Genomic DNA, 25,743 nt, shown 5'->3' with positions numbered 1-25,743 from the left:
AAGATTCCGCACGCCGCAACTAATAAATAAAATAAATAAATAAATAATTTTTTAAAAATACATATTTAATAAAGGACTGGTATCCAAAATATTTAAAACTCAACAATAATAAAATAACCTAACTGAGCTTCCCTGGTGGCGCAGTGGTTGAGATTCTGCCTGCCAATGCAGGGGACATGGGTTCGAGCCCTGGTCTGGGAAGATCCCACATGCCGCGGAGCAACTAGGCCCATGAGCCACAGCTACTGAGCCTGCGCGTCTGGAGCCCGTGCTCTGCAACAAGAGAAGTCGCAATAGTGAGAGGCCTGCGCACCACGACGAAGAGTGGCCCCCGCTTGCCCCAACTGGAGAAGGCCCTCGTGCCGAAATGAAGACCCAACACAGCAAAAATAAATTAATTAATTAATTTAAAAAGAAAAGAAAGAAAATAACCTAACTTACAAATGAGCAAAACATGGAGTATCATCTATAAAAATATCAAATTCTATGCGGTACACCTGAAATTAATATAATATTGTAAGTCACCTATACTTCAATTAAAAAAAAAAGCAAAATATCTGAGGAGACACCTCACCAAAGAAAATACAGATGACAAGTATAAGAAAAGATACCTGACATCATATGTCATTAGGGAACTGCAAATTAAACAATGAGATACCACTATACACCTATTAGAATGGCCAAAATCCAAAACACTGACAACACCAAATGCTGGAGAGGATGTGGAGCAACAAGAACTCTCATTCATTGCTGGTGGGAATGTAAAATAGAACAGTCACTTTGGAAGACAGTTGGTAGTTTCTTACAGAACTTAATATACTCTTACCATCCATCCAGGAATCTCACACTCCTTGGTATTAACCCAAAGGAGCTGAAAACTTATGTTCACACAAAAACCTGCACACAGATGCTTATAACAGCTTTATTCATAACTGCCCAAACCTGGAATAACCAAGATGTCCTTCAACAGGTAATTGGATACATAAGCTGTGGTACACCCATACAATGGAGTACTATTCAGCAATAAAAATGAGCTATCAAGCCAGGAAAAGATACAGAGGAACCTTAAATGCATACTGCTAAGTGAAAGTAGACAATCTGAAACGGTCACATACTGTATGATTCCAACTATATAACATTCTGGAAAACACAAAACAATGGAGACAATAAAAAGATCAGTGGTTGCCAGGGGCTCAGGGGGAGAGAGAGATGAACAGGTAGAACACAGGATTTTTAGGGCAGTGAAACTATTCTGCGTGATATCATTCTGTATAATGATGGATACAAGTCATTATATACATTTGCCAAATCCACAGAATGTACAACACAAAGAGTGAAACCTAACAGTAAACTATGGACTTTAATTAGTCGTAATGTATCAACATATGGCCCATCAATTGTAACAAATACAATAAATTAATTATAGAGGAACTGGGGTGGGAGTGGGGAAGTGAGGGAGTATATGAGAACTCTGTACTTTCTGTTCAATTTTTCTGTAAACGTAAAACTGCTCAAGAAAAAATCATATACACACAAATATATACATAAAACACACACACACACACACACACACACACACACACACACACACACACACACACATATGGCTCTTGGGGAAGGAAAGAGGAACCAGCTACTTCAGAACAGAAATGTCCATGAATATCTCCACTTTGCCCAGGTCTCACCGTTTTCCCTGCCTACTGACTCCCCAGAAGGGGCGACCACAAACTCCTAAGGAAGCTGAAGCCAAACCATGATCTTGAGGCTCGATTCACGTCGTCATCTTGGAGCCTTCCTTTACAGAGGTCATACTGCCCTTCCTTTACACACCTTGCTACATGGTTTTTATACGTAAATAGTAACCTTTAAAATAAGTATTTGATTGGAGGTAAAGTGTTAAACATTTACTCCCGGTAGGAATCCTTCCTATAATGCTGTATGGGTTACAGCATTCTTCAGCCTAAGGTTAAAGAATATTAGCACAAGATGAAGAAACATAATCCAAGTTCAATTTAAAGGAAAAATAAATGTATTACTCTGGTTGTCAAGTTAAGGCTGTGAGAATTCTGTCTCCTGAGCAGAGGCTCACAGGCCACTACATCCATCATGGTTTTCTTCCGCTACCACAAGCTGAAAGCAAAGGTCAGGTGTGCCTGTGGGCCAAGGGCTCCCCTGACAGTCCCAGCCACCGACCAAAGGTCACGTACAGTTCACTACTTCCTCTTCCACACACCAGGCACTAGTCGGCCCAAAGCCCACTTCAGCTTCCTGCAGCCCACCTTGCTTCTCTTTCCTGAGGGACGACAGCTCATTAACAGAGCTAGTTAAAAGTTATATCCCCTTTCTCACTCTTATCCTGTTTTCCCTATGGGAACCGTACCCTCAGGACAACCAAATGGTTGAGGAGGAAAAGTTTCTCCTTTTAGGAGCTGATAAATGATAAAGGATCAAGAGAATAAGAAGATCCCAAGTTTACAACTCTAATAATGAACAAATATTTATAGGCAATGATCATTAATGGCTACTAATATCACAAAAATAAAGACATTCAGATACTATATGTGTCCTGGGAAAAGTACACACCACCCTCTATGAAGTATTCTTGCAGAAAACAACAACAACAAATCTAAACAAGCCTCTAGATCTAATCACAAATTTATAGAAAATACAGGGGTACACAGAACATATTAAATTGACACCACAGGAGTGCAATTAGCAAAACTCAGAGAGCAGAAAAATCTATAGGAAAAACACCCCAGCTTCTTCAACAAATAAATTAATGGGGGGAAAACAGAGAGCAGACAAAGCTGTTGATTAAAAGATTAAAAAGGCATTTCAACCAACAGCAATGCAAGAAACTCATTTGGATTCTGATTTGAACAAACTGTTAAAAAAAAAATTAAGGCACAATTGGGGAAATATAAACATTGGGTATTTGAGGTAACTAACGAATTATTGTTAACTTATTCAGGTGTAATAATAGTATCACGATTATGGTTTCTTTTTAAGTCCTTATCTAGAGACGCATGCATACAGAAAGGTTTATATAAAATGATGTGACATCTGGAATTTGCTTCAAAATAATGTGGGGTGGAAATGGACTGGCATGCAAGTGAAATGAGTTTGGCCATGGGTTGATGACTGTTGAAGTTGTGTGATGAGTACATGGAAGTTCATTATCTATTCTGTGTACTTTCATACCGTTTGTGATTCTCCATAATAAAAATGTTTTAAAAAATGAAGTAGAGGGCTTCCCTGGTGGCGCAGTGGTTGAGAGTCCGCCTGCCGATGCAGGGGGCACGGGTTCGTGCCCCGGTCCGGGAAGATCCCACATGCCGCAGAGCAGCTGGGCCCATGAGCCATGGCCGCTGAGCCTGCGCGTCTGGAGCCTGTGGTCCCCAATGGGAGAGGCCACAGCAGTGAGAGGCCCGCGTACCGCAAAAAAAAAAAAAAAATGAAGTAGAGTAATTTCAGATCTCAAATTTCTCTAAGAAAGATAAACCATTATAGCCCATCATAGTAGATGCTGCTCCCCATCTATCTCGATTATGCTAAATACTACACAGTCAGCCCTCCGTACCCGTGGGTTTCGCATCCAAACAACCAACCAACCACAGATCAAAATCTCAATCCGAGGTTGGTTGATTCCTCAGATGCAAACCCCACAGATACGGAGGGCCAACTGTATTCATTGCACTACACCATTTTATGTAAGGGATTTGAGCATCCCCGTGTTTTGGTATCCATCCTGGAACCAATCCCCTATGGATACCCAGGGACCACTGTATATCCAACCTATCCTTTTAGGGATTGTCATATGAAACCTGTATAACCAATTTTTCCTTTCCAACCCTCCACAACCTAACCAATCTTTCAAAACATTAGCAAAAAATCTCTACTCTTCTCAAAGTTTGCCCTTACCTCACTAGTCAAAAGCAACCTCTCCACCTTATCCAGTTTATCCAACCAGACCATAATTTCTTAGAAGGCAGAGAATGTTTTACTGTCTTTACTTCCCACAAAAAGCCTAGTGCAGTGGCTTGCATACAGCAGTAGATTATCCAACCAAAAATCCGTGTGGATCATCCTGGTCTGTTTGGAGATGAGTCGCAAAATCAACAAGTAATAAAGAACCAAAAGCAGAGGACATGTTTACAAAATCTATATGTCATAAAGAATGGATGAACATATTGTGATAGATCCATACAATAAACATGCTACTCGGCATTAAAAGGTAACAAAGAACTATATTACACACAACATGCATGAACCTCCAAAACATCACGCTAAGAGGAGTCAGGCACAAAAGACTACCCAGCATATGTAATTCCATTTAATCAAAATCCTAGAAAAGGCAAAAGTGGTTGCTCAGGGGAAGCGATGAGGTAAAGCAACTGACTGTAACGGGCATGAGGGTACTTTCTGAGTGATGGAAATGTTCTATATCTTCTTCCTACATTTTGATTGTTGTGGTCACACAACTGTATATATTTCCAAAAGTCACCTATCTGTACAATTTAAATGGGTGAATTTATTATATATAAATTATATCCTAATAAAAGCTATTTATAAATCATAAAATTAGAATTAAAAATTACATGTATTTGTAATAGGACAGAACAAGGGCTCTTATAAATAAGACCAACATCTCCAAGAAAAAGGAACGAAACTGGGTCATTTGTAGAGATGTGGATGGACCTAGAGTCTGTCATACAGAGTGAAGTAAGCCAGAAAGAGAAAAACAAATATCGTATATTAACGCATATATGTGGAATCTAGAAAAATGGTACAAACACCCTATTTGTAGGGCAGGAATAGAGACGTAGACATAGAGAACGGATATGTGGACAGAGGGGAAAAGGGGTGGATGGAATGAATTGGGAGATTAGGTTTGACATAAAAACACTACCACATGTAAAACAGATAGCTAGTGGGAACCTGCTGTATAGCACAAGGAGCTCAGCTTGGTGCTCCGTGACAGCCTAGATGGGTGGGGTGGAGCGGGGGGTGGGAGGGAGGTCCAAGAGGGAGAGGATATAGGTATACATATAGCTGATTCACTTCACTGTACAGCAGAAACTAACACAACATTGTAAAGCAATTATACTCCAATTAAAAAAAGATAGGCAAGGGAAATAAGAAATTGCAAAGAAAAATAGCCAATTAATGTGAAGGCATGTGCAAATGAAATCAGTAAAATACTATTTTTTACCTATAAAATTGGCAAAAAATGTTTCCTTTTGTATTGGTATTTGCTTTTATTTGTAACATGTAGCATTGGTGAAGGTTTAGGGAAAATTCGGACTCTTGCACACTGCTAATGTAAGGGTAAACTGATCGAATCTTTCCACAGGAAAATTTGGCAAAAGCCTTAAAAGATATAAACATTCTCCAGTCTAAAACTTTATCCTCAAGAAATAACCATGTGGCAAGACAATTTATGGAGAAAGAATGGTCTTTAACCAATGGTGCTGGGACAACCTCATATCCACAGGCAAAAGAATGAACTTAGACCTCTACCTCACACCATATGCAAAAGTGAATTCAAAATGGATCAAAAACCTAAATTTAAGAGCTAAAACTGTAAGACTCTTAAAAGGCAAAATAGGGGTCAATTTTTGTGATCTTGGCAATGGTTTCTTAGATATGACACCTAAAGCACAAGAAACAGAAAAAAAATAGACAAATTGGAATTTATAAAATAGAACAAACAAATAAAACTTTGTGCCTCAAAGGACAATATCAAGATAATATAAAGACAATCCACAAAATGGGAGAAAATATCTGCAAATCATCTATCTGACAAGGGTCTACAATCCAGAATATATAAAGAACTCTTACCATAAACAATAAAAAGTCCACTAGAAAAAACTGGGCAAGCAACTTAAACAGACATTTCTCCAAAGAAGATATACACACAGCCTACAAGCACATGAAAAGATGCTCAACATCCTTAGTCGTTAGGGAAATGCAATCAAAACCACAATGAGGGCTTCTCTGGTGGTGCAATGGTTGGGAATACGCCTGCCAGTGCAGGGCACATGGGTTCGAGCCCTGGTCGGAGAGGATCCTACATGCTGTGGAGCAACTAAGCCTGTGCGCCACAACTACTGAGCCTGTGCTCTGGAGCCCACGAGCCACAAGTACTAAGCCCGCGCGCCTAGACACTGTGCTCCGCAACGAGAGGGCACTGCGATGAGAAGCCCACACGCACCGCAACGAAGAGTAGCTAGCCCCCGCTTGCGCCAACTAGAGAAAGCTCGTGCGCAGCAACAAATACCCAAGGCAGCCAAAAATAAAATGAATTAAATAAATTTTCAAAAACAAAAAAGCACAATGAGATACTACTTCACACTCCCTAGGACGGCTATAATCAAAAAGACAGATAATGAAAAGTATTGACAAGAACATGGAGAAACTGGAAACCTCAGACATTGCTGGTGGGAATGAAAAATATTATAGCCACTTTATATGACCCAGCAATTCCACTCCAAGTTATTTACCCAAGAAAAATGAAAACACATGTCCACAAAAAAAATCTGTACATGAATGTTCATTATTTATAATAGCCAAAAAGTGGAAACAACCCAAATGTCCATCAACTAATAAATGGATAAACAAAATGTGGTATATTCATACACTGGAATATTTAGGCATAAAAAGGAATGAAGTACTGATACATGCTACAACACAAATGAACTCTGAAAACATGCTAAGTGAAAGAAGCCAGACACAAAAGGCCACATATTATATGATTCCATTCTTATGAAATTTCCAGAATCATAAATCCAGAGAGACAAAAAGTCTGTATGAGGCTTCCAGGATCTGAAGGGGAAGGGGATAGTGGAGTGATAATGGGTACAGGGTTTCTTTCTGTGGTGATGAAAACGTTCTGGAATTAGATAGCTGTGATGGTTGCACAATCTTGTAATGGTCTAAAACCACTGAATTGTACACTTTAAAGGGTGAATATGATAGCATATGAATTTTATCTCAGTAAAAATAAGTAGAAAAATAGAAGAAATAATCCTCACTGTGGCACAGGCTCAGCTAAAAACATGTCTTTTAAAAAACAAAAGACTGGGGCTTCCCTGGTGGCGCAGTGGTTGAAAGTCTGCCTGCCGATGCAGAAGACACGGGTTCGTGCCCCGGTCCGGGAAGATACCGGGAAGATCTCACATGCCACGGAGCAGCTGGGCCTGTGAGCCATGGCCGCTGAGCCTGCACTCTGTAACGGGAGAGGCCACAACAGTGAGAGGCCCGCGTAATGCAAAAAAAAAAAAAAAGATTGGAAACAAACTAAATGTTCAACTGGGGATTGGTGAAATAAATTAAGGTGCATTCGATCACTGGAATACCATGTCCACACACAGTAGGTACACAGAGTCATACTAAAGGTAGTGGGGTATTTTTAAATGCTGTAGAAATGTATTTCATATGCAAGATATTTGTCACATTAATACATTTTTTTAAGTCAAAAAAGTATGCCCACAACAGTCTGATACCCTTCTCCCAAAGTAGAAAACAATCTTAAGATAAAAACCAGTTCTAAGTTCTGGCCTCCAGATTGTGAGAGAATAAATTTCTATTATTCAAAAAATTTTTTTCTAGGGGCTTCCATGGTGGCGCAGTGGTTGAGAGTCCGCCTGCCGATGCAGGGGACACGGGTTCGTGCACCAGTCCGGGAAGATCCCACATGCCGTGGAGCGGCTGGGCCCGTGAGCCATGGCTGCTGAGCCTGCGCGTCCGGAGCCTGTGCTCCGCAACGGAAGAGTCCACAACACTGAGAGGCCTGTGTACTGCAAAAACAAACAAACAAAAAAATTTTTCTTTAAATCGGAAAAAAAATTTAAGTATACCCATAGTGGAGTCCATATTGATAGACAGAAAAAATGAAATATAGTAAGTGTATTAAATATATTTAATATTATAAAATTATAAAAAATATCTACACCAAAATATGCTAACAATAGTTATGTCCTGGTACTAGTATTATAAGGGCTATTTTTTCTTCCTTTGGTTTAGCTGTATTTTCTAATTTTTTGACAATTAGCACTTAGTAGTAGTATATAAAACATATGTTGATTTTAAAAACAAGTATTCTGGGACTTCCCTGGTGGCACAGTGGTTAAGAATCCGCCTGCCAATGCAGGGGACATGGGATCAATCCCTGGTTGGGGAAGATCCCACATGCCACACAGAGCAACTGAGCCCACATACCACAACTACTGAGCCTGTATGCTGCAACTACTGAAGCCCGCGCATCTAGAGCCCAAGCTCCACAACAAGAGAAGCCACTGCATTTCTCTAATGATTAATGATGTTGAGCATTCTTCATGTGTTTGTTGGCAATCTGTATATCTTCTTTGGAGAAATGTCTATTTAGGTCTTCTGCCCATTTTTGGATTGGGTTGTTTGTTTTTTTTGTTATTGAGCTGCATGAGCTGCTTGTAAATTTTGGAGATTAATCCTTTGTCAGTTGCTTCATTTGCAAATATTTTCTCCCATTCTGAGGGTTGTCGTTTGGTCTTGTTTATGGTTTCCTTTGCTGTGCAAAAGCTTTGAAGTTTCATTAGGTCCCATTTGTTTATTTTTGTTTTTATCTCCATTTCTCTAAGAGGTGGGTCAAAAAGGATCTTGCTGTGATTTATGTCATAGAGTATTCTGCCTATGTTTTCCTCAAAGAGTTTGATAGTGTCTGGCCTTACATTTAGGTCTTTAATCCATTATTTTTGTGTATGGTGTTAGGGAGTGTTCTAATTTCATACTTTTACATGTACCTGTCCAGTTTTCCCAGCACCACTTATTGAAGAGGCTGTCTTTTCTCCACTGTATATTCTTGCCTCCTTTATCAAAGATAAGGAGACCATACGTGTGTGGGTTTATCCCTGGGCTTTCTATCCTGTTCCATTGATCTATATTTCTGTTTTTGTGCCAGTACCATACTGTCTTGATTACTGTAGCTTTGTAGTATAGTCTGAAGTCAAGGAGCCTGATTCCTCCAGCTCCATTTTTCATTCTCAAGATTGCTTTGGCTATTCGGGGTCTTCTGTGTTTCCATACAAATTGTGAAATTTTTTGTATTAGTTCTGTGAAAAATGCCAGTGGTAGCTTGATAGGGATTGCATTGAATCTGTAGATTGCTTTAGGAAGTAGAGTCATTTTCACAATGTTGATTCTTCCAATCCAAGAACATGGTATATCTCTCCATCTACCTGTATCATCTTTAATTTCTTTCATCAGTGTCTTATAATTTTCTGCATACAGGTCTTTTGTCTTCTTAGGTAGGTTTATTCCTAGATATTTTATTCTTTTTGTTGCAATGGTAAATGGGAACACTCTTGCACTGTTGGTGGGAATGTAAATTGATACAGCCACTATGGAGAACAGTATGGAGATTCCTTAAAATACTAAAAATAGAACAACCATACGACCCAGCAATCCCACTACTGGGCATATACCCTGAGAAAACCATAATTCAAAAAGAGTCATGTACCAAAATGTTCATTGCAGCTCTATTTACAATAGCCAGGACATGGAAGCAACCTAAGTGTCCATCAACAGATAAATGGATAAAGAAGATGTGGCACGTATATACAATGGAATATTACTCAGCCATAGAAAGAAACGAAATTGAGTTATCTGTAGTGAGGTGGATGGACCTAGAGTCTGTCATACAGAGTGAAATAAGTCAGAAAGAGAAAAACAAATACCGTATGCTAACAAATATATATGGAATCTAAGAAAGAAAAAAAAAAGGTCATGAAGAACCTAGCGGTAAGATGGGAATAAAGACACAGACCTACTAGAGCATGGACTTGAGAATATGGGGAGGGGGAAGGGTAAGCTGTGACAAAGTGAGAGAGTGGCATGGACATATATACACTACCAAAGGTAAAATAGATAGCTAGTGGGAAGCAGCGCATAGCACAGGGAGATCAGCTAGGTGGTTTGTGACCACCTAGAGGGGTGGGATACGGAGGGTGGGAGGGAGGGAGATGCAAGAGAGAAGAGATATGGGAACATATGTATATGTATAACTGATTCACTTCGTTATAAATCAGAAACTAACACACCATTGTCATGCAATTATACTCCAATAAAGATGTTTAAAAAAAAAAAAAAGAGAAGCCACCGTAATGAGAAGCCCTCGCACCGCAACGAAGAGTAGCCCCCGCTCCCTGCAACTAGAGAAAGCCCGCGCACAGCAACGAAGACCCAACACGGCCAAAAAAAAAAAAACACCAGAAAACAAGTATTCTAAGGAAAAGTGGTATTAACACCTCAAACAAAGAAGAAAACCAAGGGTGAATAACTAAATTTAATAAAGACATCAAATTTAAAACCTCATCACAGACCTAACACTTTATTAAATCCAAATTACTAGAAGATAACTTTTAAAACTCCACAACCGGGCTTCCCGGGTGGCGCAGTGGCTGAGAGTCCGTCTGCCGATGCAGGGGACACGGGTTCGTGCCCCGGTCCGGGAAGATCCCACATGCCGCGGAGTGGCTGGGCCCGTGAGCCATGGCTGCTGAGCCTGCGCGTCCGGAGCCTGTGCTCCGCAGCGGGAGAGGCCACAACAGTGAGAGACCCGCATACCGCAAAAAAATAAATAAATAATAACGGAAGAATCCGCCTGCCAATGCAGGGGACATGGGTTCGAGCCCTGGTCCGGGAAGAGCCCACATGCCGCGGCTCAACTGAGCCCGTGTGCCACAACTACTGAGCCTGCGTACTAGAGCCCACAAGCCACAACTACTGAGCCCACGTGCCACAACTACTGGAGCCCGCGCCTAGATCCCATGCTCCGCAACAAGAGAAGCCACCGCAGTGAGAAGCCTGTGCACTGCAACGAAGAGTAGCCCCCGCTCGCCACAACTAGAGAAAGCCCGCACACAACAACAAAGACCCAACGCAGCCAAAAATAAATAAAAAAAACAAAAACAAAAACAAAAACTCCACAACCACAATCCTAATGCATCCTTACTCTTGCTTTGGCAGAAATTTACAATACAATAAATTTACAATTTATAGGGCTTCCCTGGTGGCGCAGTGGTTGAGAGTCCGCCTGCCGATGCAGGGGACATGGGTTCGTGCCCCGGTCCGGGAAGATCCCACATGCCGCGGAGCGGCTGGGCCCGTTAGCCATGGCCGCTGAGCCTGCGCGTCCGGAGCCTGTGCTCCGCAGCGGGAGAGGCCACAACAGTGAGAGACCCGCATACCGCAAAAAAAAAAAAAAAAAAAAAAGTACAATTTATAATACAAACTTGACAGTGCTAAAAGTTACGTTATTTTGACAAAATCAAAACAGTGACTAAAGGGGCTGGTAAGGGAAAGATAAGAGACCAGGTCCTAATTCTCAGTCCAGAAAATGGTTCCAATGAAACATGGTTTATTCTAGCATAGATATGAAGAAAATATATTTATTCTACACAGTCTGAAGGCACTGTTCAGATGTAAAAATACTGTAAAAAAACCAAAAAAAACCTTACTACCACCACCAACAAAAAAAGTCACCACTAGGGACTTCCCTGGTGGCGCAGTAGTTAAGAATCCACCTGCCAATGCAGGGGACATGGGTTCGAGCCCTGGTCCAGGAAGATCCCACATGCCGCAGAGCAACTAACCCCGTGCACCACAACTACTGAGCTCGCGCGCCACAACTACCGAAGCCCTCGCGCCTAGAGCCCATGTCCTGCAACAAAGAGAAGCTACTGCAGTGAGGAGCCCGCACACTGCAACAGAGTAGCCCCTCTCGCTGCTAGAGAAAGCTTGAGTGCAGCAACAAACACCCAAAACAGCCAAAAAATAAATTAATTAAAAAAAAATCACCACTAACCACGGGGTTTACTCCCCAAAATATAACCAAGCCAACAGAAAATAAAGTTTATTCATAGCATATGAAAGGAAGGACTCTAAATTTTGAAATCAACTCTGAAGTTATCCTTTTATATGTTTTTAGAAAATGAAAATAAAGCTCTACTTCATACTAGTTTCTAAGAAAAAGCAACACGTAAAGGAAACACTGTAAAGTAATTCAATGATAAAAGAGTTAAAGTGATATTGCTAAGCATAAAATCAAAGCAAATCGAAAAGTAAGGCCCTTTTAAGTCAATTTTACTTACAGATTTTTAATTGCAGACATTCTCAATACTGCCAAGAAGTTTTTAAAATAAAACTTAAAATTAGGTGGAGTTATTTATGAGGTGGTTAATATGATAAAAGCATAATAAACTATTGCTATTCATATGAGAACAGCTAAAATAAAAAACAGTAATAATACCAAATGCTGGCGAGGATGCAGAGAAACCAGATCTCACATACATTGCTGGTAGGAATGTAATGTGATACAGCGACTCTAGAAGAGAGTTTAGCAGTTTCATGTGCTTACCAAATGACTCAGCACCTTTGGGCATTTATTCCCCCCAAAGTGAAAACTTACATTCACATAAAAATGTGTACTACATGAATGTTTATAGCAGCTTTATTTGCAATAGCCAAAAACCATATAAACTCTTCCGGAATGTCCTTTGCCAGGTAAACTGTTAAACAAACTGTGGTACATCCAAATTTTGGAACACTACTCAGCATTAAAAAGGAAGGAACTATTAAACATGCAACAATTTGGAAAGAACTCAAAGGAGTTATGGTAAATGGAAAAAAGTCAAAGTAAAGTACTATATGATTCCATTTATATAACATTTTCGAAATGAAAAAATTATAAACATGGAGAGCAGATCAGTGGTTGTTCGAGGTTAGAGATGAGGATGCGTGTGCGTGAAAATAAAGGGACGGCATGAGGGATCTTTGAGGTGATGGTATAGTTCTGCATCTTAAAGACGGCGGTGGTGGTTACACAAATCTACACATGTAAAATTGCACAGAACTAAACACACACACACTACACAAATGAGTGCATGTAAGACTGGTGAAATCTGAATAAGGCTATGGATTATAACAATGTTGATTGCCTGGTTTTGATATTAAACTATAGTTATGTAAGATGTTACCACTGCACGAAACTAGGTGAAGGGAACATGGGATCTTTCTGTACTATTTTTTGCAACTTTCTGTGAATCTATATTTCAAAATAAAAAGTTTTAAAAAATGATATGGGGCTATGCATGAGAAGGTTAATATAAGAAATACAAAAGGTTTAACACAGCATATGGAACATGGTAAAAAGGCTCCATGAGCACTTTTATTTTATAGAGCACTTTTAATAAAGCAACTAATTTGAAAACACAGGTTTCTGTATACTATTCAAACTATTTCAACAGAAAGCATGACTTGAGCTAGAATTCCAGAGTTCAGTTACCAGATACTACATGAAATCTCTTATGCACATGGCAAGATTTTTTTCCACACTCTGAAACCCTTCAAGTGATTAAGGAGCCAGTACACAACAAAAACAGCTCCACATTCAGCTTTTTCCCAAAATCTTTAACTCAAATTTCCGCATAACCCAAAGCCCTTAGTATTAAAAAAAAGTCTCTAATATCATTAAGTAACTTATAGGATGGAAATAAATTAACACCTGCTGTTTGGGTTCAAATTAATGAAAAGCCTAGTTCAAGGGCATCCTCAACTTCGATAAATATTCTCTTAGAAAAAAATAATTTCCTGTCATGGTAAAAATGGTAAAAATGAATTTAAAGTCTTTTTGGTGTTCTGTAGCAGCTGAGTCCCTAACAAATATTCAGAGGGTTAGGCCATCCTCTGAATCCCTGAAGTAGGCTGAGCTGTCCAGCCAGTTCCGTAGGAAAGAGTCAAAATAGTAGTCTCAGACCAGCTGCTGGGAACTGGACCCTAATTCTTCAAATGAGCATCCTCTTAGGCCTACGGCCCCTTCAAGACTACTCCATACCTATGTGTGTATAAATGATTAATATATACAGTCTCCAGTGCAGTGGGTGTGATCCTGAAATAGTTTCCTCCACTAAATTTTACTCTAAAGGACAAAAAGAAAGCTGAGTAAAATCATACAACACCTTGCTTTTCTACTTTCCATAGAAAAGTGGCTTAAATTTTTCTCAGGTATAAGAATACCTAACCACAACTGTCTGACTAGTCCAATACCAGCAAGGGAGCCCTTGAAATTTTCTCCCCATGGACCCTTCTGGACTCCTAACACTAGGATTTACTGGTAGCGGTTTCACGGAAGAAGTTGTGATGTAAGGCCATCTACCACCCCAGGACCAGAACTGCTGTAACACACACTCCCTCCTCCTCCCTACCTTAGACTTTCCTAGTATCCCTTTCCCATGCTTCCTTTCCAGAAAAAAACTAAACCTTCTGTGTGACCTCACGGTAGATTCCTAAAAGCTCTAGTAATGGTTTCTTTCTGCCTTTCGGCACCTAAAAACTTTATGGGTGTTGAAGAAAATTCCACACGCTAAAATGCCAATGATTCTGACGGTGTGACAGTGTTCACTGTCACAGATTTTAGACAGAAGATGAGTTGTGGCATGGAAGCAGCTTAGTTGAACACAGTATACTAGATTTGAAATTCTCAAATATGAATTACGTTGTTAGTGTAGAATCTACACTGCAGAAAACCTAATGTCTTCTTGAAAGCACATTTAAGCACCCAAATGCAGTAAAATTCAACAGCCTGAAGGTCCTAGTTCAGTGAAGAATTACTGTGGGCTACATTTGCAAATGCACAGAAATTATACTTAGAGCAAACCCTTGGAATAAGGCCTCTAAATTCTTTCATGTTAATCTGCCTGATCGCTTTGGAGCCCAGCACTAACACCAATCCCACTGATCATACTGTGTAGAAACAGTCAGAAAGAGGCCATAAGGCCAGGGCCAAAGAATAGCGTTAACATCTCGGACTTACTACGATACAGCGTACAACACACATAAGAAAGGACACTGCCCCACTGCAGTAAAGATGACTGTATCTCAGCCCCAAAATTTCATCTCCCTGCTAGACAGTTCTATCTAAACAGCACCATACCTTTTGCTCCAAACCAACAGTCATAACCCTTATTTTCAACAATAACACGAACATTACCCTAGTCACTCAAATTCAAAGCTGTTATTAAATCCATGAAGGGAGTCAGAATCTTTTCCATTCTTACCTTGTGGTACCTTTCACATTCACTCCTTCCCATTCCCATACGCATCATCCCAGTTCAAGAAATTATTCCTTCAACCCAAGTTTCCCACCAGGGACTTCTTGATGTCCCACAGTCAAATTCATACTCTAAAACGTTGTTTTGAACAAGTCATCCAAGCCTTGAAAAAATATCTACAGAGTTGGCAGTGCAGCCAACACAAGCCTATCCTCATGAGCTTGGACAAGCGCCAAGCACCTTCCACAAGAAGTTTCTGGACACCTGGACGCAGGACCAAGGACTCTGAATCTGCCAAAGTTTCCCATGTTTGGTACCTTTTGGCATCTCCTCTTTCTCCATTATGATCAACAATTAAATCTCTGAAAAGCAAAGGGCTTAAAGTTCATTTTCACGGACAACCAGAAGCGGCAGGCGGACTCGTCCTACATCATAGCCAGCGCTGAAAGGGGATGAATTCCAAGAAACAGAATAAGTGAAAGCAACTTTATAAAGAAAAAAAGAAGGCTTCCCTGGTGGTGCAGTGGTTGAGAGTCCGCCTGCCGATGCAGGGGACACGGGTTCGTGCCCCGGTTCGGGAAGATCCCACATGCCGCGAAGCGGCTGGGCCCGTGAGCCATCACCGCTGAGCCTGCGCGTCCGGAGCCTGTGCTCCGCAACGGGAGAGGCCACAACAATGAGAGGCCTGCGTACCGCAAAAAAAAAAAAAAAAAGATTCTAACCTAAATAATCCAAACTATAGAGAAACTCATAGTCACAAAGAATATTGAACAATGTATTGAAATATAAAATGCTTAAAATAGGGATGAGTTTAAGTAAAATATGATGTAACCACTAGACAGAATAATACACAGCTATTAAAATCATTAAGTAAAAAAGAATAAGTCTATGGACTTCCCTGGTGGCGCAGTGGTCGAGAGTCCACCTGCCGATGCAGGGACATGGGTTCGTGCCCCGGTCCGGGAAGATCCCACGTGCCGCGGAGCAGCTGGGCCCGTGAGCCATGGCCGCTGAGCCTGCGCGTCCGGAGCCTGTGCTCCACAAGGGGAGAGGCCACAACAGTGAGAGGCCCGCGTACCGCAAAAAAAAAAAAAAAGAAAATAAAAGCAAACAAACTCTTCCCTGGATCTGGGGTACACAGAGAAGGCTGAGATGGTAAGCCCAGGTGAGTTTTAATTTTGAAAGAGAACCATGAAAACTTCGGGATGAAATCCAAACATCTTATTCTACATTTAAGAAATTTCCATCTTACCTCAATTTAAAAAAAAGAAATTTCATCTTAACTAGTGACCTAGTGGGTAAGAGAAAACATATACATAAAAGGAAAATCAAACATAAGCAAGCTATACCAAGAGCATGAAACAAGTACTACAAGATTTCAGAGGAAGAACCAAAAAAATCATGAACCTGGGCAACAAAGTCAGGATTTTGAACTGGATCTTGGAGTGTTCAGGGAGTAAGTCAACCAGTCTGGCCAAAACAAAGAACACAGAGAGATCAAACATGTGAGACAGAGTGTGTATACAGCTGTCCCACAGTTCCAGTCCACTGTTCATGTGCTTTTTCTTCCTCTCCCTATCTGGACAGTCATGTCAGTTCAGAGGCCAGGGACCACCACGATTTGTTAATCTGTTAGCTAAATGTCAGTCATCCCAAGAACTCAGAATAGTTTTACTGTATTTAATCTCAGAATAGCGTAACATTGAGGTGCACTCTGAAATCAGATTTTTTAAAATACCTGTATTAAAAAAAGCAAAACTTTTGTAAAAGTCAAGAAATAAGGATCCGTAAATCACAACAAGAATTTTTAAGCACCCAGACACTTTTACAAAAACACTCTTAGGAACCGCTTAATAAAATTTAAAAAATTTAACTGCTGACATCCTCTAAAGAAGGAGGCGAAAGAATGGAAAGTCTGATGAAGCGATAAGCAGTTTTAAGACAGGTTTACAATCAGTTTTTAAACAGTAATCCCTCTGGGAAATGGAAATTCCTCTCCTTAATCCCTTTGAGGACAATATAATATTTGAATCAGGACCAAGAACATCTTGCTTCTACCTAAGTTCAAATGTGAGCCTTTTACAGTATCCTCAACATTAAATAGCAAGTGAAAGAGAGGAGAATTTCTAATCTATCAAAAAGAGAGGCAAGCCAGCATTTTGGATTTATAATGTTATCATTGCTACATACATATGCAGAAGCTTCAGTAAAATGAAACTAGGGAACTTCAAGATTTTAGTTTACAGTGATTACTTAACTGGAGCTTATTCCTGTGAAATGAAACTACCAGAATCCCTCAATATCAATTTGCTTGTCACTAAACCACAGGTTTATGCTTCATCTTGGAAATGCTAACAGGATGGAACCATGAGCCTTTTATTAAAACGAGATGACCATGGAGAGCGCCCTTGAAGCTTAGCAACAGAGGACTAAACCCAAAAAGGTTCCCCTCTGGAAAGTGAGGACAGGTTTGATATGTACCCCAATGCCAGTCCTAAAATGCTTGACTACATCTTCCATAAAAGGTGGGAGTTGTAATAGTAGCATACAGCAGACACCAGCCCACTAGAAGCAGATGGAACCCACCAACTCATTTTACCCAGACCTTCAAAAAGGTACACAGAACTCTCTCTGCTTGCCAAAGCAGGGCAGATCTGAATGGATGAATCTAAGAAAAGGTTTCACAAAGGACTACTAATGGTGATTTCATTTGCCTACTGTAGCCCACAATGTAAAACAGGATCTGAAAAATGAAAAGCAATTTTAAAGCTCATTCTCCATACTCAAGCTAAACACACACACACACACACACATACACACACACACACACACACACACACACACACACACACACGGCCCAAAAGCTTTATTTTACAGAAATTTTTAAAAAGGACTCTATAATCTATTCCAGCACAGGGGCTCTTCCAGAAGGGAAATCTAGCTGGAAACAGTCCCTGTTTATGTACATAATTCACTAGGGGTCAGGTAAGATTCCATTTTGTAACAGCTGAACTTTAAACAGAAAGTCATTAGTGGTGCAACATTCATTCATTAGCATAAAGTTACCCCCTAGAATGAAAAGCACTGGCTGTCTCTGCCAGGATGACAACTTTACAGGGAGAAACTGGGGCCAAGGACCATGAACTCCTAGAAAGTTCTATCCGCCTGAGAAGAAGAGCTTACCATCTCCATCAGCCTAAACTTAACTGTCACCCCATTCCTCACTCCCCACAAAGCAAGGCATCGCTAATATAAGAAAGTTTTAAAAATAAAAAATAAAGAAATGGGCCAAGGGTCAATAGCAGGCAAAGCCTTTCAGGGCTGACACGGATTCCTGTTTGGGATTGGGGGAGGGGGAGGAGCTTTCTGGATGTTTCTATTCTTGGCAAGAAAAGCACCTCCAAGTCCTGTACCGTCAAAAGGCACTAACACAGGAACGTTCTCAGGGAATGAATGATTTGCCTGTGCTAAGCGACTTCATTTTGGGGTGTGATGATGGCGAGCAGGGTGGGGAGGGCTAGAGGGCTGGAGAGGGAATAGAGGGAAGGTGTCTTTGACTAGGGGGGATGGGAGGAAAGACTGGATGGATAACGGGGGGGTCCAGGGAAGGTGTGGAGGGTTAAAAAGGAGGATGTGGATGACTAAGGGAGGTGAGGGGAGGGTGTGGATGGCTGAGGGGATGTCCAGAAAAGGCGTGGAGCTGAGGGGGAGGGGGGAAAGCTGTGGACCGCTAACCAAGGTTGGGAGAAGGTATGGATGGCGGAGGGATGGAGCGATGGCCATCAGCCCCCTGAGGACCAGTAACGAAGGTAGGCAGAGGGGGGTGGCCTCACCCAGGCTCCCCCCCAATCCCCCTTCTGTGGGCGTGTGCCCGGCTGCGCGTGTGCAAGGGCCAGGCCGCCAGGCCGCAGGGCCACCACTCACCCCACGACTCCCTGGTTGTAGTTCCTCCGCTTCCACGGGGTCCCGCTGTACAAGCCCCCGCTGCCGTCGGCCCGGCCGCCCCCCGCGGCCCGCCCTCCGCTGGGCTGCAGCAGGCTGTAGTTGAGTCCGTAGGTGCTGGCCTTATTGTCGCGCTTCCTCTTGTTGCTGCTGCCCGAAGCTGGGTCGGCGGGTTCCGCGGCGGGGATGGCGGCCGAGGAGTGCGGGGACGAGGACGCCAAGGGGGACGGGGACGCCGAGGGGCCCGCGGCAGCCCGGCGGGCCCAGGCCGCGGGCTGGTGGTGGTGGTTGTTGTTGTTGGTCGTCTCCAGGGGCAGGAAGTCCCGCTGCTCTGCCGGCAGCGCGTGGCCGCCCAGCAGGCGCTCCCCGGAACGGTACATGCCGGCCGGGTACGGGGCCGGGGCCGCGCCGCCCGGGCTGCCGGTGCTGCTGCCGCTCCCGCCGGTGGCCGTGCTGCTGCCGCCGCCGCCGCCGCTCGCGCCGCCGCTGCTGTGACAGTGGTGGTTGAAGTAGAGGTTCCTCAGTCCCTGGGTCGTCTCCCAGATCTGCATCCACAGACTGTTGGACGGTCCGAGCTGCTCTGGCTGGAACCAGGCGATCCTCGGATCCATCAAACGGCGGCGGCCGCTGCCCCCGCCCCTCCTGGCTGCCCGCAGGGCCGCCGCCGCCGCCGCCGCCGCGCCTCAGGCGCACGCCCGGCCTCGGCGGCTGCTGCTGCTGTTGCTGTTGCTGCTGCTGCTGCTGCTGTTGCTGCTGCTGCTGCTGCTCCCGGCCCGCCGCGGGCGGCGCGGTCGCGCTGTGAGCCCGGCCGGCGCCGGCGGCGTCGCTCCCGCCCTCGGGGGCTCCGCGGGCCCTCCCCCCCTCCCTCCGCCCCTCTGCCGAGCCCCTGTCACCGGGGTCCCCGTGCAAATGGCGGCTGCAGCGGCGGCTCTGGAGAAGGGTGATCGTCGGCGGCGGCAGCGGCAGCGACGGCGGCGGGACGCGCCTGCTCCGTAGCGTCCTTGCTCCTCCGGCCCCGGGGCGGGGCCGCTGCCGGGTCCGCCCCTCACGCCCCGCCCCCGCCCCGCCCCCACCGCGCGCGCCGCGCCGCCGGTCCAGCCCCAGAGGCCGCGCGGTGCGTCACAGAGGCCGCGGGAAGGTGTGTCTGGGGCTGAAACCGCCCGGCCCAACCGTCCCGGCGCCGGCTAGGGAGAGGGTAGCACGCACCTGGGCGTCCAGGCGCCCCTGATGCGCGTGCCGCCTCCGGTCCCAGTTTCCCGGTCCCTGAGGCTGGGTGGGGCCGGACGGAGGTCGCCGCCCCCTCCGCAGGGAATGGATTGTGGGAGGTGCCGCCCCGCCCACTGTCCCCTCCCCCAGTCTGCAGCGCCGGGACCCCCTGGGCTTCTCCGACCCCTCCCGAGATCTCCGCTCTAAGCAGTGTTCCAGAGGGGAGAAAATGCGCCCCCTCGCCACCCGAGCATGTGTCCCGGACCCTGCCTGGACGCAGGCTGCCGGGCCATCCCACTACTCCCTGCGCCCGCTCTGCCGCGCCCTGGCTGGGGTTGGGAGCCGCAGGCCTTGGCGGAGGGTCCCCCTACACGACCCCGAGACTGGAGAAACCTGTGCCCACCTACAGGGCTGGACGCGCTTCTTCGTAGAGTGCGTAAACCATGGGCTCAAAACCACCGTCACACACCCCAAACCGACTTTATGCAGACTTGCGCACAGAAACACGCGCAGACGCACCGGCAGGGAGACAGACACAAGGTGTTCAGCGTGTAAAGAAACTTCACTTGCCCAAAGGTGCACCAGCAACCATGAAAAACCCTTCTTACTTCAGAATGAAAGAAAACCCAAAACCTTTTAAGCCTAATTTGAGGACCATATTGTTGGCATCAGCAGAGATTTTCCACAAAGTGGTTATTTGCATATCTTCCCAATTCCTGTGGGGAAAAGACAGGGATTTTAAGTGTTTTAAATCATCAAGAGAAAAACGGAAAATAAGTTAGTACGTTTCATGTGTGCCCTCTAAGGTTGGTCCAAAGTCCAGAATGAGCCCCTAACGCCCGATTTTGGCCTATTTGGGGAGCGCAATTTCCTGGAAAGGTTTTTTTGGCAAAGATGAAAAATTAACAAATTACGAAGCATTGCTCTACCTTTTTTCTTGCTCAGAGAATAACATGGGCATAAATATGGAAAACACACCGAAAACCCTAAAGAATTTTGGTTCGTTCTATGTTTGTTGTTGCTTTACTATAAATCAGTATTAAAAGTTTTCTCAGAATGAAATTTGCTATGTCCTGAGAATTACATAGCCAGGAAAATGAGTAGTGATATTTTTATGCCCTTCACACTGGCAAATTAAAAATAAAGCATTGTATAGAAAAAAGTTTCTTTTCATGACTTCAAATTTGTTTTAAACATTCAAGTGAGAAAAATGCAAAGCCAAAAAAAAGTAATACTAAGATCCCACCATGTAGAAATAACTACCATGAAGACTTTGATAAACACTCTTCGAAAAATCTCTCCATGCATATATATGTTTCAAGACAGTCTTTCTTATTTTTACTTATTTCCTTATTTATTTTAAATCTTATTCAGTCTTTTAAAATAGTTTTTCAGATGTCCAAGAACACATTAAATGATATTTAAACCAAAAAAAAAAAATAGTATTCAGAATTAGCAATAGTACACGCCGGAAATTAACATTTGTTATTTTTGAATGCTTGTTTCTTCAGGCAAACCTTCAGAACTACTAAAGTATTACCAAAATGATCATATGAGTTAATATACATAAAAGTAATTTGTAAAATGTGGGCTGTAAGGCAAGACATCACTGTTCTTGTTCACCTGCAGGTAACGCTGACTGGTTAGCCGTGTCACATGTCCATGTTTCAAGGCATTCATTCAGTAAATCTTGGTTGAATGTTTAGCATCCTTGCAGAGCTGAGCTAATTGTTTTAGAGAAGATAAATAAGCAACCAGGGCCTTTGGCTGCCTTCCATGAATTTACTGTCTGATTAGGGAGGCAAAAAAAGGTAAATATTTAAAGTCAAATTAAAATTCATTCAGTTAATTCAACAAACACGTCTTGAGCAATTATTATGTGCCAAAGTCTGGAGATATAGCAATGAACAATACTGACGATGTCCCTGCCAAGCATATAAGGTCAGACAGTGGCTAAGTGCTGTGAAGAGAAAGAAAGCAAGCTAAAAGGATAGTGACGGTGTGCTATTTTTAGATGGGCTAATCAGGGAAGGCTGCTCTGAGGAAGTGATATTTGATCAGGGACTTAAGTGAGGGAGTGGACCATGACCATCTAGGGAATGACACATCAGACAGAGGGAATAGCAAGTGCAAATCAGCAAGTGCAAAGGCCCTGAGGCAGGAATTTACTTTGTGTGCAGGATGATAAGGCAATGTAAATGAGTGTTGAATGTATATAGAATCATAAAGTATCTCTTCTGGAAGTTTCCTCAAAAACCATCCAGTCTAAAACAATAGGGAATTTTAAATACACAAAAATATATTCACTTTCCACAACAAATCTCAATGTTTTGTCTCAAAGTAATCTACTACTGCGACCAAAGAGAAAGACTACACTAATTTCAATAATAAATTTTGATTACTCAACCTTTTCATTTTGCTATTTAGAACATTACATTCTTTAAAACCACCTTCATTAAACTGATGAGCCAAAAACCCAGACATTGGGGACTTCCCCAGTGGCGCAGTGGTTGGGACTCCATGCTCCCTATGCAGGGGCCCCAGGTTTGATCCCCAGCCAGGGAACTAGATCCCACATGCATGCCACAACTAAGAGTCCACATGCCACAACTAAGGAGCCCGCCTGCTGCAACTAAGACGCTGTGTAACCAAATTAATTAATTAATTTAAAAAAAACCCACCAGACATTATCCTGCATAATATAACGTCCTATTCATTCTCAGCATTCTTACTCTTAGGGGGGAAAATACTGAGCTGGTCTCAACTTGCAAGATTTACAGAAACATCAAGATTCTGCAGAGTAAAAATTGAGTAGATAAATGAAAAGCAAGTTGCCCAAGAATCAGGCAAATTTAAGTACAATTTTGTTGATTTATTAACTTGAATAAAACAGAAGGGGAATTGCAGATACATACTACTACATGGTGTTATTAATAATTGTCATTGTAATTAAATCAGTGTGTGATTATATTACTCCAGAGTTCACAAAACCATGAATAATAGTCACATAGTTATAGTTATTAGTATCTTCTGCGTTTAGCAAATGAAGTATTTGCCCAGGTATTAATAATCTTGGGCTTAGGTACCATTTACAACTTTCTCTTTTTTGCACAGAATATACACCATTGTACCATGTTTGTTTCCTCCTTTGTGAGTACAAAGAGGATTCCAAGTAGGGAATTGCATTTCAATGAGACTTCAAAATAACATGCAGTGTGGAAGCCTGTATCTTGTTCCGTGCAATGGAAGTTTCTCCCATTCCTAACTTTTAGAAAAAATATTGCTCAAATTGTGTGCATTCTGGGATCTTTGGAGTGAGAGTATCTGTGTGTGTATGCATGTGTGTGTGTGTTTAAAGTCTTTATACTATAATTTCTATACCATAAAATTCACTCATTTTAAGCGTACAATTTAATAACTTTTCCTAAATTTACAGAGTTGTGCAGCCATCACCACCATCCAGTTTTGGAGTCCTACGGGTTCAGGGCCTGAATAGGACAAAAGGCAGAGGAAGGAGGAATTCACCCCGTTTTTCACACCTTGCTGTTTCAGCTGAGACATCTCATCTCATCTCATCGTTTCCAGCTTGGACTGGGATTTATATCATTAGCGACCCTGGTTCTCAGGCATTCAGACTTGGACTGAATTACACCACTGGTTTTCCTGGGTCTCCAGCTTGCAGACAGGAGATCATGAGACTTCTCAGCCTTCACAACTGCATAAGCCAATTCCTCATAATAGATCTCCATATAAATCTCTCTATATGGATATATATTACATAGATAACAAATCCAAATAATAGATAATATATATATCCTCCCGGTTGTTTCCCTGGAGAACCCTGACTAATATAGGTCATTGGTGCTAGGAAGTGGAGGTGCTGCTCTAACAAATACCTAAAAATGTGGAAGCAGCTTTGGATCTGGGAAATGGGTAGAGACTGGGGAAGTTTGGAGGTGCATGGTAGAAAAGTTTATACTGCCATGAAAGGCCCTTTAAAGGTAATTTTTTTTTTTTTTTGGCCGCATGGCTTGCAGGATCTTAGTTCCCTGACCAGGGATTGAACCCATGAGAGCGCAGCGTCCTAACCACTGGACTTTCAGGGAATTCCGCCTTTAAAGGTCATTCTGATGAGAGGTCAAAGAAAAGAGATCTGTAGAGAAAGTCTCAGTTTTCTTTGGGGATACCTAAGTAGTCATGTAGGGTATGTTGGTAGAAATATGAATGGTAAATGCCATTCTGGTGAGGTCTCAGATGGAAATGAGGAACATGTTATTGGAAACTGGTGGGAAGGCAATCCTTGTTATAAAGTGGTAAAGAACTTGGCTGAATTGTGTTTGTGTTCCAGTGTTTTGTGGAAGGTAGAACTTGCAAGCGATGAAATTGGGTATTTAACTGAAGCGATTGCTAAAATAAAGTGTCGAAGGTGTGGCTTGGCTCTTCCTGGATGCTTATAGTAAAATTCAAGAAGAGAGAAATGACTTAAAGACAGACTGTTAAGCAAAAGGGAAGTAGAACTTAATGATTTGGAAAATTCTCAGCCTATCCATATTGCAGAAAATGAGAACACTAAGGATATGGCCAAGTGACCATTTGGGGCATCAGGAAATGAGTAAGGATATGGCTGACACCCCAGGAGGAAAACTGCCAATTTAAACTGAAGGTGAAGGAAATAGGAAGGAATGAAGGAAGGCTGTCAAACTTTGTGGATTTTACAGGATGAGACCGTAGAGCTATTTGGTGAGATCATGTGCTATTCTTCAAGACGAGAGAAGAGTGACCCCAAAGGCGATTCAGAGATCATCAGGGCTGCCTCCTTGGTTTCAGAAAATAAGACCATTGCCTTGCTTCTACCAGGCTAGACAGCCTCTGCCCAGAGCCGGACGGGCAGGGCTGCCCAGAGCTGTGGGGATGGGGCTTCCTAGCAGAGTCCTGGGGGCCGACTCTTGCCTAGTAGGGCTCTGGAGGCAGCACCTCCACCCCGGTGGAGGTGGGGCCACTGCCCCAGTGGGTCAGAAAGGTGGGATTTCTGCCCCAGTGGGCCTGGAGGGGAGAGCATGGAACCAAAGAGGGTTATCCTGGAGCTTTAAGATCTCATGGAGTTTGGCTTGCTGGGTTCTGGACTTGCTCGGAACCCATCACCCCTGCCTTCTTCCCTGTTTCTCCCTTTTAGAATGGGAATGTCTGTCCTATGCTTGTCCCGTCATTGTATTTTAGCAACACATAATTGGTTTGGTTTCACAAGTTCACAGCTAGAAAGGAATCAACCTCAGGATGAATCATACCTCAAGTCTCATCCATACCTGATTTGGATAATATTTAGATGAGACTTTGGACTTTAGACTTTAGAGTTGATGCTGGAATGAGTTTAAGACTTTTGAGCAGATGTATTTTGTGTGTGAGAAGGACATGAATGTGGGGGATCCAGGGGAAGAATATTATGGATTGAATGTTTATGTTCTCCCAGACCCTACTCCCTGATGTGATGGTATAGGAGTCTGGGGTTGGG

The 25,743-nt window shown here is 42.9% G+C and overlaps 2 protein-coding genes across 4 annotated transcripts in view; both read right to left on the bottom strand.

Annotated features, from left to right (window-relative positions):
* The window catches only part of TENT4B (terminal nucleotidyltransferase 4B), a 61,452-nt gene extending 41,627 nt beyond the window's left edge, over positions 1-19,825 (bottom strand). The window contains exon 1 of one of the 2 annotated variants that reach the window (XM_067721383.1): positions 19,011-19,825. In XM_067721383.1, coding sequence (XP_067577484.1) covers positions 19,011-19,639 — 629 coding nt within the window. In that variant the 5' untranslated portion in view covers positions 19,640-19,825. The remainder of the gene's footprint in view (positions 1-19,010) is intronic. The other variant, XM_067721382.1, reaches the window with a different exon arrangement.
* A 974-nt stretch (positions 19,826-20,799) lies between these two features.
* The window catches only part of HEATR3 (HEAT repeat containing 3), a 66,576-nt gene continuing 61,632 nt past the window's right edge, over positions 20,800-25,743 (bottom strand). The window contains exons 13-14 of one of the 2 annotated variants that reach the window (XR_010939026.1): positions 21,858-22,023; positions 20,800-20,950 (exon numbers count right to left, since the gene is read on the bottom strand). Coding sequence is in view for 1 of the 2 variants with exons in the window: in XM_067718921.1 (XP_067575022.1) it covers positions 21,937-22,023 (87 nt within the window). In the remaining variant the exon portion in view is untranslated. Of the gene's footprint in view, positions 20,951-21,712; positions 22,024-25,743 lie in introns of those variants that run through there. The other variant, XM_067718921.1, reaches the window with a different exon arrangement.

The sequence above is a fragment of the Pseudorca crassidens genome, chromosome 20, assembly GCF_039906515.1.
Source record: "Pseudorca crassidens isolate mPseCra1 chromosome 20, mPseCra1.hap1, whole genome shotgun sequence".
Classification (NCBI taxonomy): Eukaryota; Metazoa; Chordata; class Mammalia; order Artiodactyla; family Delphinidae; genus Pseudorca; species Pseudorca crassidens.
This window is presented reverse-complemented; position numbering and strand designations above follow the sequence as displayed.